General features: G+C 38.3%; 1 protein-coding gene across 5 annotated transcripts in view; it reads left to right on the top strand.

The window, feature by feature from the left end:
• The first annotated feature begins 1,937 nt into the window (after nucleotides 1–1,937).
• The window catches only part of septin6.L (septin 6 L homeolog), a 36,752-nt gene continuing 20,889 nt past the window's right edge, over nucleotides 1,938–17,800 (top strand). For 3 of the 5 annotated variants that reach the window (XM_018229006.2, XM_041572053.1, XM_018229007.2), the window contains exons 1-6: nucleotides 1,939–2,282; nucleotides 11,612–11,726; nucleotides 14,690–14,885; nucleotides 14,993–15,179; nucleotides 15,861–16,022; nucleotides 16,954–17,050. In XM_018229006.2, coding sequence (XP_018084495.1) covers nucleotides 2,253–2,282; nucleotides 11,612–11,726; nucleotides 14,690–14,885; nucleotides 14,993–15,179; nucleotides 15,861–16,022; nucleotides 16,954–17,050 — 787 coding nt within the window. In that variant the 5' untranslated portion in view covers nucleotides 1,939–2,252. 5 annotated transcript variants of the gene reach the window in all.

The following is a 17,800-nucleotide window of genomic DNA, read 5'->3' as shown; positions in this document are numbered from 1 at the left end:
ATTCTAAACATAAAGCCATACAGCAGTCCAGGTAATTGGTAGAGACTTACCATGCAGCACGGTCTCTTGCCATTTTAAATCAAAATAAAAGGATGGGCTGAGATGACTTCTTTTAAAAAAACTGCTATGGGATTTGGTGTAACTGTAAAACAGTAGAGAGGCTATAGCACTCCACTAACTGACTAATGGCTTTGATATGATACTTTACAAGGGCTGCTATTGGGTTGGTTTTGGAGCTTTGTGGGAATAAGGCATGTGGGTCCAGGGTCAAAAAATCAGACTAGCAAAGACAAGGGCTCTAGGATAAGCTGTTGTAAAAATTGCTATACAGCAGGGGTGTCCAAACTTTTTTGCAACAAGGGCCAGATTTGGTGAGGTGAAAATGTGTGGGGGCCAACCATTCAGCCCGACATTCTTTAAACCATTAACATTAAATTACAAGAATCGCATAACCGTAGCAGTAATATTTGGGCACATTAGTGAAATGATCTGCCATTTGGTCTATACTGCTGCCTGTGTGCTGAAGGTGTTAGCAATAGACACGTACTGGCACGTAGTGACGCACCTTTCTCGCATACTTCTTTAGTTTACTGTACTGGCACGTCAGTATGTCTATTGACACCTTCAGCCCTAAAGAAGTATGTGAGAGCGGCGCATTGCTAACACTTAACACAAAATATTACTGCTATGGCTATACGATTACTGATCGCACTATGCTGGCGGGCCACAATATTATTCATTTCATGATGGAGGCTGAGGGCCGGTGTAAATTTGAAAATGGGCCGCAATGCCCGCTATACAGAATGCCTCAACTGAGGAAAAAACCAGGATGACAGCACAGCCACCCACTAACCCAGACTGGCAGCAGGGATTGTAAAAATATACTTGGCATAAACCATAAATACCCACATAGAGGGAAGCAACTGTTGGTGCACATCATAAACTGGATTAATGATAACAGCTTATAGAATATACAACAGCAAAATATATATATATATATAGTCATTTGGTCATACTGCACTGTTATAGGAATGTATATATAGTGAATAAAGTACCCCTTCTTGTAAAATATAAGGATATCATAAATTAACGAGGAGTTCCATGACCATATAAAAACACGAGGCAGAAGACATGTTTTTATACATGTCATGGAACTCTGAGGTAACTTCTAATATCCTCATATTTTGCAACAGGGGGTACTATATTTATTATAATACACACATTTCAGTGAGTCATGTGACAGAAATGACATCAGTTAGCTCCGATTATAACCGATGACATCACTAAGCACCGTTTATAAGGATATAGTTTACACTATATGCACAACTCTTGTGTATTATATAGTGAATAAAGTACCCCCTATTGTAAAATATAAGGATATTATAAGTTACAGAGGAGTTTCATGACCATATAAAAACACGAGGCCGAAGGCCGAGTGTTTTTATACAGGTCATGGAACTCCGAGGTAACTTATAATATCCTCATATTTTACAACTGGGGGTACTTTATTTATTATAATACACAAATTTTAGTGAGTCATGTGACAGAAATGACATCACTACTCACCGTTTATAACTGATGACATCAGAACTCACCGTTTATAAGGATATAATTTACAGGATATTCATGGCTTTTGTGTATTATATATGTTTTAGTCAGACTGCGTTGTTATAGGAATATGTATTCATGTTTTAGTCAGACTGCACTGGTACAGCAATATATATATAATATATGCATAATTCTATTAATGCTGTTCTCTCAAAAGTCTGGATAACAAATATTGGCTCCCAAGTGAAATCCCATTTGAATGTATGCACAGCAGCAGCAGTGTCAGTGAAGCGGAAAGAGGTTGCAGTGGATAATCCCTGAGGTTATACTATATATATATATATATATATACACGCACAACAAGGCACTCGCATGTAGTAGTGTCGTCTCTCATTGCCCCCCATACACAAGCGCCACTCGCTCCATCCACGCCAAGCAAGTGGAATCCTAATGACATTTCATTGAGGGGTAGTGCCATTGATTGTGTGTAGCGCCCGCCCCCCATCTCCTCTCTCACAAACACCCCCAGAGCACAATGCGGCGCATGTTAGGGACAGGAGAGAGCGTTTAGGCAGCTCTTCGTACAAATCTACAGCCTGCTAGACACCGCGGATTCCCCTTCACTCTGACTTGGTATAACCCAGATTGTAACTGTTTCTCTTTGTCGGTCGGATTCCTGTTCAGGTTTCTTTGAGAGACGGACGATGGCGGCTACCGAGATAGTGCGGCAGATGGTGAGTAGAAATGATGGAGGGGGTGGGTGTAATGCCGCTTCGTTTCCCATTTCCAAACGCCGTGTATCCAGCCTGCATGAAGTATACCGCCGCCAGCATCTCTCTGCTCGCGTCCTACTGCTGCTGCTATATGGGCAGACTGACTGCAGCTTCTCCCATTCAATGCACTGGCTCACTAGCACCAGGCAGCTGCTCGTCTGTGGGTGCTGGGGGAGACAAGCAGCAAGTGCAGGGCGTTGGCAGCAAGTGCAAGATTTGCTCTGGGATGTCTTCCCAGCACATATTATATACACATCATTATTTTTCTATTTGGTTTGTGTATGGGAGCTGCCATACTGTTTGCTCTCTACACATAAGAGACATCATCCCTAGAAACAGCCCCATGCAGACCAAATATTGTTAAATATATGAGCCAGCCAGTTAAATTTCTCAGGCTCTGGATTATGTGCAGGTCACTGCTCTGCTTCTTAGTAAATGTGGAAATCTGTAAGGTTAGATTGTAAGCTCTTGTGAGAAGGGATCTCTTACTACTTACAAGGTTCTGGACAACCCCTGAAATTGTAATTCTTAGCCACTTACCAGTGTACATTAAAGGACAACTAAAGTGAACTTAACTGGAGGTGCCAATTTGCTAGGCAGGCCGAGTGAATACTGTTCACCTTAAATTGTCGCAGGTACTTTTCCTACCTCTAAAGAGCTGCCTGTCCTGTGAACCTCTTCAGGTGCAGTAGAGTAAATATCGACATTTAAACTTTAAATTAAAAGAATATTACTTTAGCATGTATGCCGTTGGGACAGTGCTGGGGATCTCTGGGGCATTTAGAAAGACAGAAGTGCAGTAGGAACAGTACCCCAGGTTGGCGGACAAGAATGCCAGCCTGGGGTCTATCGCTAACGAATATATTCACTGGTAGTGCTGATTATGATGGAACCGCTCCAGTGATTTTCGTGAATAAAGTACCCCCTCTTGTAAAATATAAGGATATTAAAAGATACAGAGGAGTTCCATGACCATATAAAAGCACTAGGGCAAAGGCTGAGTGTTTTTATACAGGTCATGGAACTCCGAGGTTACTTCTAAAATACTTATATTTATAACCAAACTTTGTAATTAATGGAAAGTGCTGTGCAACTTACTGAAACTATGTAAATAAATGATGGGGATGATTAATGTATATTTGAAAAGTTGCTTGGAAGTACATTTCCTTTCATTAGGCAACATTATGGGGCATATTTATCAAGGGTCGAAATTTCGAATTTGAAAAACTTCAAAATTCGAATTCAAAAAGGCCAACTGAAATGAAGTCGAAGTTTTTTGTTTTTGGCCAAATAGGTCTGAATTCAGCTGAATTCGAATAGTACGAATCGAAGTAATAGTGCATTCGATCGAATTTGAATCAAAGATTTTCCCAAAAAAACCCTTGATCTTTCAAAATCCACCAATTGACTCCAAGTAGGTTCTAGCAGGTCCCTCATACGCTAAAACAGCAGGTTTTAACCGTCGAATTCTTAAAGAGACAGTACATGATAAATTACGATATTCAAATTTTTTTATTTTTTTCAAATTCAGATCGAATTTGGACTATTCCCTAGTGAAAGTACACAAAAAATAGCTTGAAATTCGATTTTTTTTTTTTTTTCAATTCGAAAATTCACCTTGACCTTTGATAAATCTGCCCCTATATGTCTGGATCATGTTTAAGAAGTGAGTGAGTGCAGCAGAGACTAGCTGTTTTGTTTTTCCCTGACACTGAAACATGAATTCAAAAGGTGGCCTTGCCTTGCCTTATTTCTCTGAAGTATTTCTCTTCAAGTGAATCTTCCTGACAGTGACTGAGTGACAGAGCTGTGAAATTCCCCATCTGATGAACTGAGTTGAGCTCTATTTTCACCCTCTGATTATCATGCCCCAACATTTTTTAAATATAGCATTTGTTCAGCATTGTGTTCTTTAGGAGGGTGCCAGGATGATCGTAATGCAACAGTGTTTTAGGCTCTTCACTTGCCCAAACATTCAGAGCTGGATCACATAGGAAACTTCCACTTACAAACATGCATAACTTCCTTAATATGATGGACCAAGCTGCCCCCCCCAGCTGACCAACGATGGTTGGTACACATGAAAACCTACTTAGCCCGCATGAGATACCTCTACACCAAATGGGGAGCCTCTAAATAATTGAGAATGTCTGGGATCCTGGCTTTTTGTCTAATATCACATCACAAGTGCCAAGACCCACCAATACCACAACTGGGCACCTGCCCAATGGGTACAAATTCAAAGTTACACACCCATTGGTGTTATTCATTGTTATTTTGCTTTATTGTTCATAATACTTTTGTTTTTCTTCACCTATTTTGTATACATTGTTGCTTTATGCTTCGTTTACTACCTATGCTCTACCTGCCTGGGGTAGAATATACCCTAAATTACTGTATTATTGGTAGAGCAACATGTTTACTATGCAACAGTATGTTATTTAATTAAGAAAGGTTATATGATGGACCTGGAAGTTTGCTGGCTGTACAGCCAGTAATCCCCAAACTATAAATGCAAATAAGCACCCCCAGGAAGTTGGGGCCTAAGATTGATGGTGCTTTTTTCTTGCCTGGCAGTATCCCTTTAACAGCAACTGGAGGACTACAGGTTGGGTAACTGTTGTATTTGTGGGGCTACCCAAGGTTGTATTTTGTAGGGTTGGACGTTTGGTCATGAAAAGAGAACATCCTAATGCAGGCCTGTATACCTTAGCCCTGTATAAATCAGTCAGGAGCAATATTCCACACCATGTTACCCACAGTACATTTGTTTGGTCCTGTGCCCTGAACATGGACACAACTATCGTAATGTATTTCAGGTCTTCCTTGTATTAATTTTGTAAGAAAAAAAATATTTTTAAGACTGTGGGAATGCTAGAATCCATATTCAGTATGTGTGGTTGTTCTAGAGATGCTAAACAACAGTGTGTTTTTCCTGGCATAAAGGAAAAGCTGATTTAAAAGTAATAATGACTGCAAGGCTGCAACAATTCTGTCTCACAGAGCATCCAGCATTAGTTGTAAATCTATACCACTGACCTTGCAGTCCTTTCTAATCAGTTTAAAGAGGAGGATCTGGAAGTAGCAATACGCTAGCAATGCCTGGGGAGATATATTGATTTTGTTGACCTTATGTGGAGTTGCCCAGTGGTAAATTCTGCTATATTCCTGGCTGAGAGCAAATGAAGCGCAGGGCCACTGCAGCTATAGATTATAATGGGCTATTATTGTATTAGTGATGCTGTTGTTTAACCCATTCATTACACTGGTTCAATTTGAAAACCTCTGCTCTCGTGGTGCGTTACTTAACTACAATGTTCTTTGAGGAATGGACACCAAGGGGCCCATTTACTTTGCTCAAGTGAAGGAATAGAATAAAAAAAAACTTTGAATTTCGAATGTTTTTTTTGACTACTTCGACCATCGAATTGGCTACTTCGAGCTTTGACTACGACTTTGAATCGATCGATTCAAACTAAAAATCATTCCAATATTCAACCATTCGATAGTCGAAGTACTGTCTCTTTAAAAAAAACTTTGACCCCCTACTTCGCCACCTAAAACCTACCGAAGCTCAATGTTAGCCTGTGTGGAAGGTCCCCATAGGATTTTTGGTCGTAGAAAAATCGTTTGATCGATTGATTAAAATCCTTTGAATCGTTCGATTCGAAGGATTTATTCGTTCGATTCGAAGGATTTATTCGTTCGATTCGAACGATTTTTCGTTTGATCAAACTCTTTGCGGTAACCATATGTAAATCTGTCCCTAAGTGTAGTTAGGTCACAGATATAAAGAATTTGTGTGGCCGGAAACCTAAACAGCAATGCAGAAGACTCCCAGCCAAATACATATATTAGAAGAGTAAGTGTCTTACAAGCATACATATCCGAAACATCATAACCTGACTTCTTGTAGACTAAATCTGACAGTGCTGAAAATTAATATATATCTGCTGGACAAAATTATTATTAGAAAAATATTGTAAATGCTATTGAGTATTGTAGTCAAACAACTTCCAGGGGGGCCTCAGTTTGCCTGTCACAACTACAGATCAGTTTTTGGCTGGATTTCAGAAGAATGTCAGGCAAGCTGTGAAATGACCTACAATTCTGTTTCATCTCAGTCTTGTGCGGATGTGAGATGTGGTAAAACGTTATAATAACCACAGCTAGTTTTATGAGACAGGAACAGTTAGGCTGACATTAATTGTATTGGTGTCTAGGGGCTGCACCTTGTCTAGAAAGGAAACTTTCTTTATGATAAGCAGTCACACAAAATATTTCTTACTTATTTTTGCATGTTCTTTTTACAATGTAGCTCATTACAAGCCTGGCTTCAGTTGTATAACAATATTGTCATATCCTTGGTTTCTTTACTTTTCCTTTTTGATCACTTCCTACCTGTTTATTTGGGGTGGAAGGAGGTAGAATGCAAACGGAAGGACATTTTTAGGCAGTAGATAACATGGGACTGTAGCTGCGGAGCAGTGGTTAATAGGTTAAACATTGCACAGCTGTTTTGATGGTACATTAGACACAGCTGAACCTGCGATAGCAAGTATTAATAAGGTGATCAGATTGGCTAATATAGGTCACATGTAGGCTGTGGTATGGGTATAAATTGCAAGCTCACAGGGCTAAAGGCTCACCTTTTTGGGGAACGGTCTTAAGACGTGATTCACCCACCCATTCAATATTAGGTAAAGTAAGATATTAAAAAAAAGTAGTATTGACGCAGCTTGGAGGTTTTTGGTATGTTTAATTTAAAATGAGATTTGTTACAAATTAAAATGCTCCTGGCCTGGCAATAAGGTTGAGCCAAGAGAGTTAAAAATATTCAAGGCGACTGAAGAATTGTTTATTCTGGATGGCCAGGTTAAGTTACAGTATTGTAATGTATGTTATTCAATAGTAATAATAATAAACAAGCTGATGTATGCACTACGAACATATGAGCGTAAGCTGTATTTAATTAAATCTAAATGCTAATTGGGGTATTAGGACACATCCATCATGATGTGACCAGTTATACTCTCCAGAGCCTAGTTGGTTAGAAATTTCCAAGCACTTACTTGAATGTTTGACTATACCAACACCCCTGCCTTCTGTAGATCAGCCAAATAGAGAACTTTTGTCGAAGCTCCATGCTTTCTATGGCCATGCCATGAGTCACAGGCTGGAGCAGGAGTCTGCTGGGTGCTGTATACTGTTTGGTTAATTAAGCAGTGTAATTCTTGGAGGTACTGAATGGAAGAACTGTGATCAGACTGCTACCCAACAATAACTGCCTTTTCACTTGCAAAAAATAAAAATGTTTTACATGTTGGAAACTTCTCTTACCAAACTTGTTATTTAGACTGTAGCTTTGCGTAGATTAGCTCTTCTGATTTTCTGTCGCTATTTTTTGTTTGTACTCAATGCCAACCTTCCGATGCATATGTTATACAGCAACACTAGTGTAGCTCTGCTAAATTGTTCAACTACCAGGATTTTCCATCATACACATTGGCAGTGGCTGAAGTTGACAAAGCACTGCAGATTTGACCTTAGATATTGTTACAGCTTGTTCTGTGAAATTATTTATGTTGGGTTATATAAATATAACAGTTCTGACGACTTAGAAACAAGCTTTTTATCCTTATTAATGCAGTTGTTTATATTAAAGGACTTGTTCAGCATCCAAACACTTTTTCAGTTCAGTTGTTTTCAGATTGTTCACCAGAAATAAAGACTTTTTTAAAGTACGTTTTCAAGCTTTCCTTTTTCGATTGATTTTCCATAATTGAAATTTAAAGTTGAATGTTGGTGTCTCTGGTGTTTCAGTCTGGCAGCTCAGTAATTCAGGTGCAGATTCTGAACTGTTACAATTTGCTGCATTAGTTGTTACATTTCTCAGAGCATCTGTGGAATATTAGCAACAATTGCATCAATTAGAACAGCTGCCTTTACTTTAGGGATTCAGCTCAGTAGGGCCAAATACAAGAAATGTATCAAACGAATGTATCATTTAGAATAGTTAACAGCAGGGGTGTCCAAACTTTTTGTAACGAGGGCCAGATTTAGCGAGGTGAAAATGTGTGGGGGCCGACCATTCAGCCTGACATTCTTTGAACCATTAAAATCATTTAACTCATTTAAACAAGGAATCACATAACCGTAGCAGTAATATTTGGGCACATTAGTGAAAGGATCTGCCACTTGGTCTATACTGCTACCTGTTGTTGAAGGTGTTAGTAATAGACACTTACTGGCGCATACTTCTTTAGTTTACTGTACTGGCACGTCAGTACGTCTATTGACACCTTCAGCCCTAAAGAAGTATGTGAGAGCGACACACTAATGTGCCCAAATATTACTGCTATGGCTACGTGATTCCTGATTGCACTGTGCTGGAGGGCCGCAGTATTATTAATTTCATGATCGCGGTTGAGGGCTGGTGTAAATTTGAAAATGGGCCGCAATTGGCCCCCGGGCCTGACTTTGGACATGCCTGGTTTACAGAATCGGTGACATTCCCCCCAAACTGCTTTAGAAAGACATAAGAAGGTGAATATGACTTCAGTATTAGAAATACAGTCACAACTAGAAAGTAATTGAAAATAAGTCTTTGTTTCTGGTGAACAATCAAAAAACATCTGAACTGAAAAGGGTTGGTTTGTGAACAACCCCTTTAACTTGTTAAAGGAAAACTATATCCCCAAAATGAACACTTAAGCAACGGATAGTTTACATCATATTAAGTGGCATATTAAAGAATCTTACCAAACTGGTCTAAATATTTAAGTAAATATTGCCCTTTTACATCTGTTGCTTTGAGCCACCATTTTGTGATGGTCTGTGTGCTGCCTCGGAGATCACCTGACCAGAAATACTACAACTCTAACTGTAACAGGAAGAAGTCTGGAAGCAAAAGACATAACTCTGTCTGTTAATTGGCTCATGTGACCTAACATGTATGGTTTGTTTGTGTGCACTGTGAATCGGAGGATCCCATGGGAACTTAAATGGCAATTTTCTATTTATGATTACCCAATGGCACATACTACTAGAAAAGTACATTATTATGAAAATGGTTTATTTACATGAAGCAGGGTTTTACATAGGAGCTGTTTTATGCAATATCTTTTTATAGAGACCTACATTGTTTGGGGGGTATAGTTTTCCTTTAACAAAATTTTTAGATTCTACATTGGCAGGGGAAATTTTGGAGAACATTTATCTTTATTTTCTTGTGGTTTTTGAATTATTCAACATTTTGCTCTATGTCTAGCTATTGTTGGGGACCCCAAAAACCAAATACAGACTTGACTAAAAGTGAATTATTGTAGGCTTTTTACCTTATGTGAACTCAGTCACCGTTCAGGCGTAAGCTAGTGCTGCATTACTTAACCATAACTACTTAGTAGAAGGCATTCAAGATGAAACGCTTAGGCTGACATCACACGCTGCTCCCCCTCTCTTTAGATGTCTGTGAACTGAGACGTGCAGTTAAAGCTTGATGACATACATGCAAATGAGGTTGTCTGTGTAGCATCAATGCAGAACAAATCCACTGCCAAAACCAATATGGTCTGCACAAATATAGCAACAAACAGAGCAAGCTGCTTAAATGAAGATTTGTAGGTTTAATGAATATAGTGGTTCAGATTGGAGGGATGGGTATGGAATATTGCTTGATATTTATCCTACATCCTATACATTATTCTCTTTCTTTGTACAGCAGTTGATGCCATTAACTCCTTGTGGCCTTACGCATACCAATAATTTCCCTCAGGCACCAATACTCCTCGGTCCACCACTATGGAATGTTAAAGTGATAGTAACACTAAAAAACTGCTCTACAATCTATTAATGTACATTACAAGTCACCTATAGGTCATGTTGATAATTTGTTGCCGATAGGTCTGATTTTAGGTGTAATTGTTTCTTGAAGTTCCTAAACATGACTGTTTGACTGTCTCTTCTCATTAGAGTTTCTAATGCTAACAGATTATTGCTGCACAAATATGGCAGCCCACTCAGTGAGGAACATGGGAGGATCAGAAAGGTAATATAAAAGCATTGGGCAAAATTTCTCAAAATTATAAATAGCATGCAAAGACAATGTAATGGTAGATGTAAAAAATAAATTCTGGTGTCAGTATCTCTTCAACTCCACCTCAGGCAGTACTACCCCAAATGAATACTGAAGCACTTGTTGTAGAACCAAATTTTAATGCATGTTAGTTCCATCATTTGGGCTTATTGCAGCCATTGCTGTTATTATTCATGCTCCCCCCTTGCCTGTTGCATGGAGAATAAACCTACTCCATACTGTTGGCCTGGATGTAATGTCATTTGACCTGGAAACGTTTTTGCTGCAGTGGATCACATGGGAAGCCCAGCTGTTCGCAGTAACCTAATTGCTGGACATTAAATTGCAGGGCCACAGAAGTGGCCATTACTGAGCAGCACAAATATTATGGAACATGACCTGGAAGGCTGTGGAAAAGAAGGGGAAAGGAAGATTTCTTTAAGCTTTCTGTATGGCGTTTCAGGAGGAACTGGGATACCCAATATATGTGGTTGTTATACATAACAGTAAAATAATCTCTACAGATAAATTTCTCATTGTAGCTCTCAGTTCTTCCTAAAACTTTGGTTGTCATGATCGTTGAGTCATCCTCTGTAAGAATCAATGCTCAAACTCTGCTTTGAGAACTTATGTTAAATAATATCAGATGGGCAACTATTACTAGCGTGGGTGCTGTTTCTAAAATAACATTTAGTGTTAATCTTTCAGAATTTATAGGGACATTATAGGGATTATTTTTAAAGGTTGTGGGCAAGGTTCAGTTGACAAGCAGAAAATCTGACAGTTTCCAGGTCAGTGCCCAACAGCAACCTCATTGCAAAGGCAGGAACCGGGAAACTGCACAACTAGCTTTCTACTATAGAACACTTATTTTCACATCGACACTGATTGAACAATACTCATTCCTTGTCCATCTACACTATAGATTCACAATTGAAAAAATGTGTGTGAAGCTGTGTATTAAGCAAATATTCAACGTTGTTGCAAAAGATATCCCTGATGTGTGAACTTAGATGAAGAGAAAATTCACACTTAAATATGCCGCATTTTTGCATAACAATATTTATACATGCACATGTATATGCTTATGGAACTGCAGTTTGCAATTTTGCATATACCCAAGTATTGCATACTCTGTGTACTGATGTGTGCAGTGTTCAGCATAACCCATTTGTGAACTTGATGTTCACCTCACCATTGCTTGTTTTTGTTTTAGGGTGAAGGGTGCCGCAGCCTTCCTCTTTCGGCTCATGTGGGATTTGACAGCCTGCCGGACCAACTGGTTACCAAATCAGTTAACCATGGCTTTTGTTTTAACATTCTCTGTGTGGGTGAGTATATACAGACACACTGGCTGTGTCAGGAGAGGCACTGATCCAATGGCCTCTGTGTGTGTTTATGAATAGTTTGGCTGCCATAGTCAAAGGGAAACGATTTCTTTAGTGATACTGAAACTGGAGCCATTCAAAAGCCGGATATAGATGAATACAATGTATTGTAGAAGCTGTTTACAGCCAGCTGCATTGTGCCAAATATATTCTCAAGCTGTGGACTTTTAATGGGAATCTGGGCTGACAGTTTCTTCATTTGAAAAGCAAAATGTTTTGCAGAAATCAGAAAAGATGCTGTTTTTTCACATATATTACTGCTCTTTACATTACTTAAGTACACTGTATAGATAGTCTGTCTTGTATAGGTTTAAATGTATACTGAAAACATTTATGAGGAACAATAAAAAAATGCCTACAAAATGTTGCAGTAAATGAAGTTGTGTGATCTATAGCAAATAAAACTAAAGGATCAGTTGTTTTAATTAAAGCTTTTGTTCTTGCAATGAGTAATGTATTTCTTGATACTTGTGGCCGTGTCTATTTCCTTCCTGTTAAGGCAGAGCTACAAACCCACAGGCCCCAATTCAAACTTTTTTTGCGAGTTCCCAACCACAGACATATATAATCCACAGTTTTTTCTTAATTCTCACCACCAACACTCTATACCTGTCTCAATCCATGCCAAGATGGGGCATTGTGAAATATCGCCTTCATTCTACAATTTTTTTTACACACCTGTGGGTATATATCAGCCCACTACATAACTAATATAGAGGTCACAAGGGTATTTAGGTATTTATCACTAAGGCCACTCCAGGGTACTATGTGCTGGCCTAGGGCATTAGCTATACTTCTTCATGGGCAATGTGCTGGAAGATAAGTGTCTTATTTACTGGCTGGTTAATATATTTCCCTCAGTCTTTCTTTGGAATAGGGTTGTCCCACAGCTGGTATTTCACTAGCCATGCCATTAAAACGCTTGCAAAGGCAGGGGCCTTTAAAAGTTTATATTGCCAGTAAATGTAGGCATTCCTGTAATTACAACCCATGCCTGTCCAGCTACCCTTATGATCCGCCTACAATCCCGAGCCCCCTTAGTTAAAATCTTGCCCCCTTTAAGAAACCAATGTTTTATTTATTTTTTTTTAAAAAAAAGTGGCAAACATGCTGAGCGGGCAGATAGCTGCTGGTTAATGTGGTGTGAGAGCATTAACCAATTTTCTTCTTCTTCAGTGTTAGATGCATTTAGGATCATTGCTACAGGGCCAGTTTATATATGTATATGTACCACAAAATGGTATGTTTTAAAAGTTATACTTCTTACATAAAAGTAGTTTAAAAAGCCAATATATACAATTTCTTACCTACCAAGAGATGCAAGACAGATCCCCAAACCAGCAGATACAATTCATTAGATATCTACAGGCTGCAGCTCAGGCATGCCTTTGAAGCACAATTTGGATCACTATCTCTTGCAATTAAGGTGGTGGGAATCAAAACCACTCTTTACTCTCCCAGCCCTGCCAAACTCCTGTCTAAACTATACAAAGATTTACAGGGTACTGTCAAACCTCCTTTTGATCAACCCATAATCTCTGGTTAGACGCTATCCCTGGTCTCAATCAGGAGCAATGGGAAGAAGCCACTGCCACGGCGAATGATTTCCTGAGATAGGCTTATAAACTATACTATAAGTTCTTCCACCAAACTTATGTAACCCCAGTTAAACTGAAAAGTATGGCCAAGATGCAAAGCGCCGGGAGCAAATTTTATACACATGGTGTGGAATTGTCCTCCAATACAAAAGTTCTGGAGAGACCTGATGGGTACCATAGCTTCTGATTTGGGGACACCACAGGTGGTAAGCCCGGAGCTCTGTCTGCAAGGGGTAATTGAGGATCTAGTTCCTACCAACCCAACCAGAATGTGTTTCCGCACCCTCATGTTTTACGCCAAAAAAACTATAATCATGCACTGGATGGGCCAAACCCTCCCAAATACATCATTTTGGAAAAGACTAGTCGATGGGGCTCTCCCACTGATCAAACTCACCTACGAGACCAGAGGGGCAACCGATGAGTTCGAGAGGGACCCAAAGATGCAAATAACTTAATACCAAACAATTCTACTTGTTCTACATGTTATTCTGCTGTCTAGACTTATGTGCACTGTAAAGAACACCAAACAACGCTGTTTTTGTGTTTATTGTTGTTTATAAAATCAATAAAACATACTTTAAAAAAAAAAAGCCAATATATTTAGTAGGTGTAGCATTTTATTTTTAAAAGTAAGATTGTCTATTTAAGAGTTGTTGAAGTAAAGTTAATCCATCTCAGTGAGATTAGGTTTCATAGGGTGCTGTGCAAGACGGTAAATTGCTTTAACTTTTTATAATATAATCAGCAAATACATCTTCATTGGTTAATGTTTCTATTGTTTTATGGCACGTATTATCATTATTTTTGGTCTGTTTGAGATTATTATCTTACTGTTTATTTGTTGACTAATGGAAACCAGTGTGTTTTGAATCAAAACTTTTTCTCAAGACAATCATCCATTTCTATTATAGTTCATAAACTGTTGCCATATATGGAATCATTCCCAGTGTCAATAGTACATGTCTTGTTCTTGAGACTGAAATCATCCTGATCTACAACCTGTATTTACACATATGCATCACTTTAGGATATCTGACAAATCTTGAATTGTTTGGGTAGACATTATCAGAGAGGCCCTCAATACAGTATCTTATTACTTGTCTTGTTTTGGTCCTGTCACTATTTAGGGGCAATTGATTGTATTCATTTCTATCATTTTTTATAAATAAATACCCATTAATGTAATTTGCAAATTACATTATTTAGTATGAAAACTGAAGAGCAGGACTTAATGTTTATGTATAAGTGTATTGTATGATGTATATAGTAAGTGTGATTGTTATTTGTTTTTGTGTTTTTATATAGGCGAGACCGGCCTTGGTAAATCTACGTTAATGGACACCTTGTTTAACACCAAGTTTGAAAGCGAGCCCAATTCACATTCACAACCTGGGGTGCAGCTAAAATCCAGCACATATGATCTTACAGAGAGTAATGTACTTCTGAAACTGACAGTTGTTAACTCAATTGGTTTTGGGGACCAGATTAACAAAGAAGACAGGTAAGAAATTCAACATTCACCATGCATTACTGCACTGCCTGATTTATAATAAGCAAGAATATTATTAAATTCATATTCGTTTATTTGTCCCCTCTCTCTCCCTAAAGTTACAAACCTATCGTTGAGTTCATTGACTCCCAGTTTGAAGCCTACCTACAGGAGGAACTGAAAATTAAAAGAGTCCTTCATAACTACCATGACTCTCGTATCCATGCTTGTCTCTATTTTATTGCTCCCACGGGTCATTCTCTGAAGTCTCTTGACCTGGTAACAATGAAGAAGCTGGATAGCAAGGTAGATGTACAAGATGGATATATTATTTATTGTAACTATAAATAATAATGTCAATATGCCTTATAACCTCATAATCCAAATTAATGTATATTAATGCACAGAACTGAAATATCCAGCAGTATGATTAGCTAAAAATATGAGTATGGTGGCAAGCATTGATTGCTGTAAAAGTGCTTTGAGTCCCACAGAACTTATTATAAAATTATAAATAATTCCCCATCCTTTTCCTTTCCCTTCATAGTCTAATGCTGTGCACTCTGGATAGGATCTTCTGCCTGGCCCAATTCATATTAGCCATGTAGACATCATGTTATGCCCTTGTATCAGTAAAAAAACTGCTGATTAATGAAAAGCCAGGGTGACAGATGATGTCTGCCTGTATAGGCTAAAGAGTATAATGATACAAATAAAAGCTTTTTTTAGGTCAAAAAATATTTTGATAAGAACTTGCAAAGTAACCTTTAACAGGACTTATGTCTCAGATAAAACATTGTGCTCTTCATCAGGTTTAAATGAACTGTAAGGTAAGTTCCTTTTGCAAGAAAACGTATCATGCTGCTTTCACCATACTTTCTCAGGATTTTGCCAACTTCCATTTGACCATATAAAGGTCTATTAATTTGTGTGCAAGCTAATAATTAAGGTGTAAGAATCTTAAAGTTTTTATTCATCATTATTTAGGTTAATATCATCCCAATCATTGCTAAATCCGATGCCATTTCTAAGAGTGAGCTGACTAAATTCAAGATTAAGATCACAAGTGAGCTGGTTAGCAATGGAGTACAGATCTATCAGTTTCCCACAGATGATGAAACAGTCGCTGAAATAAACGGGACAATGAATGTAAGTGTTGGGTTATATTGGTATATTTAGGATGCACATAATTATTTAAAGCGAGGTATTTGGGTTATGAAATGTTTTATTTGCAGACGGATCCATCTGGTGAGCACAGTGCACCTCTCATTTTAGAGGGGAAAAGGGCTTTAGTATGTTATAGAATGGCCAGTTATTTGCAACTTTTCATTTTTAATGTTTTTTTTATATTTCTGAATTATTTGCCTTCCTCTTTTCATCTTTCAGATGGGGGCTATTGATACTTTAACTTTAGGCTTCTAATGTTCATATTCCAGTCTCTCATTCAAACCACTGCCTGATTGCTAGGATCACTTTGACTCTAGCAACCAGATAGCTGCTGAAATCCCAAACTGGAGAGCTGGTGAACAAAAAGCAAAGTAATTAAAAAAAAACATATAATAATAAATAAAGATTGCAAATTGTCTCAGAATAGCACTCTATATCTACACCATGCTAAAAGTAAACTTAATCAACAACCCCTAAGCCTGTAATGTTACCACCACTCAGCAGCAGGCAAGAGACATCCTATTTTTTTTGTAACAGTTTTATTCAGGTAATGGGCAAAAATCACTTTTGTAAGAAATATTATATTATGGTTTCTGTATGGGGAAATCTGAAACTGAATTAGCAGATTTTTTTTCTCATCAAAGGGCAAGATCGTTTATGGGGTAGGGCCTGTTTGTGGTAGCTTTAGAATTATAATAGAGGATAATGCATTGTGAAAACTGCTGCAAAGCAGATTATGCCAGTTCTGACTTTAGACTTTTTATCTTTGGGTTTTTGGGCCAGATAATACAGTAAATGTATATAAAAATGCATACTTCTGTATGAATTTGTTCTGAATTAATGTGATTTTTTTCCATCAGTCTTACATTTGGCATACTGCATGTTCAATGACTCTATCTTACAATTGTTCCAGGCTCACTTGCCCTTTGCAGTAGTTGGCAGTACAGAGGAGACAAAAATAGGAAACAAAATGATGAAAGTTCGGCAGTATCCTTGGGGAACTGTTCAAGGTGCGCTCAGAAATTACCTGGATTTGCTGTTATCTTACCATTCAGATGCACTGGGTTGATTCTGAAAACTAAATTAGATTGCATAAAACTAATCTTACGTAGTGTGTATTTGAAAGTGGGGGTTATTTTTGCCACAAAGCATTACATCTTACCCCTTTCTATCCAGCTTTGTTTGGCTGCTAGACCTTCTGTGATATAATTTATGGTTCACTGGAGTACTGGCTATTGCCGTGTATTTGCTGTGTCACAAGGTTGATTTTATGATATGCGCAGTCTGATCCATACTATCCGCCTTCTCAATATCTTCACAGGGGCCCCGGCGGCCATTTAGTTGTTGACATGCTGAAACAAATTATTGTTCTTCTTAACATACACAATTTGTTTTCCCAAACGTTTAACATTTTAGTGTCTAGTGCCATACAATTTTAGGCATGGGAATACAAATACAACAGTGCAAACACTGTATGTTCTGTGGTTCAGGGTCTCACTTTGATCTTTGTGCAAAAATCAAACAAGCTGGCTCACAGATAAAGAACAAGGCAAGCCTGTACCCCAAGTCTGCAGAATGTTATAGCAAGCCCCTTTCTTTACCTGATCGTTTAATTACCTTTTCCAAATTAACCTTATTACTCCTGCTGTGCCCTTTGTTAAGATCGCCAATTCAAGCTGAGTCACAGGCACCATTTTACTTTAAGTGATGTCATCAAAATTGCGACACCAAACTATCTGTTTTTCTAGTGATTCATATCA

Source organism: Xenopus laevis, chromosome 8L (assembly GCF_017654675.1).
Source record: "Xenopus laevis strain J_2021 chromosome 8L, Xenopus_laevis_v10.1, whole genome shotgun sequence".
NCBI lineage: Eukaryota > Metazoa > Chordata > Amphibia > Anura > Pipidae > Xenopus > Xenopus laevis.
The sequence above is the reverse complement of the archived record's forward strand: the minus strand, read 5'-3'. Positions and strand labels throughout refer to the sequence as shown.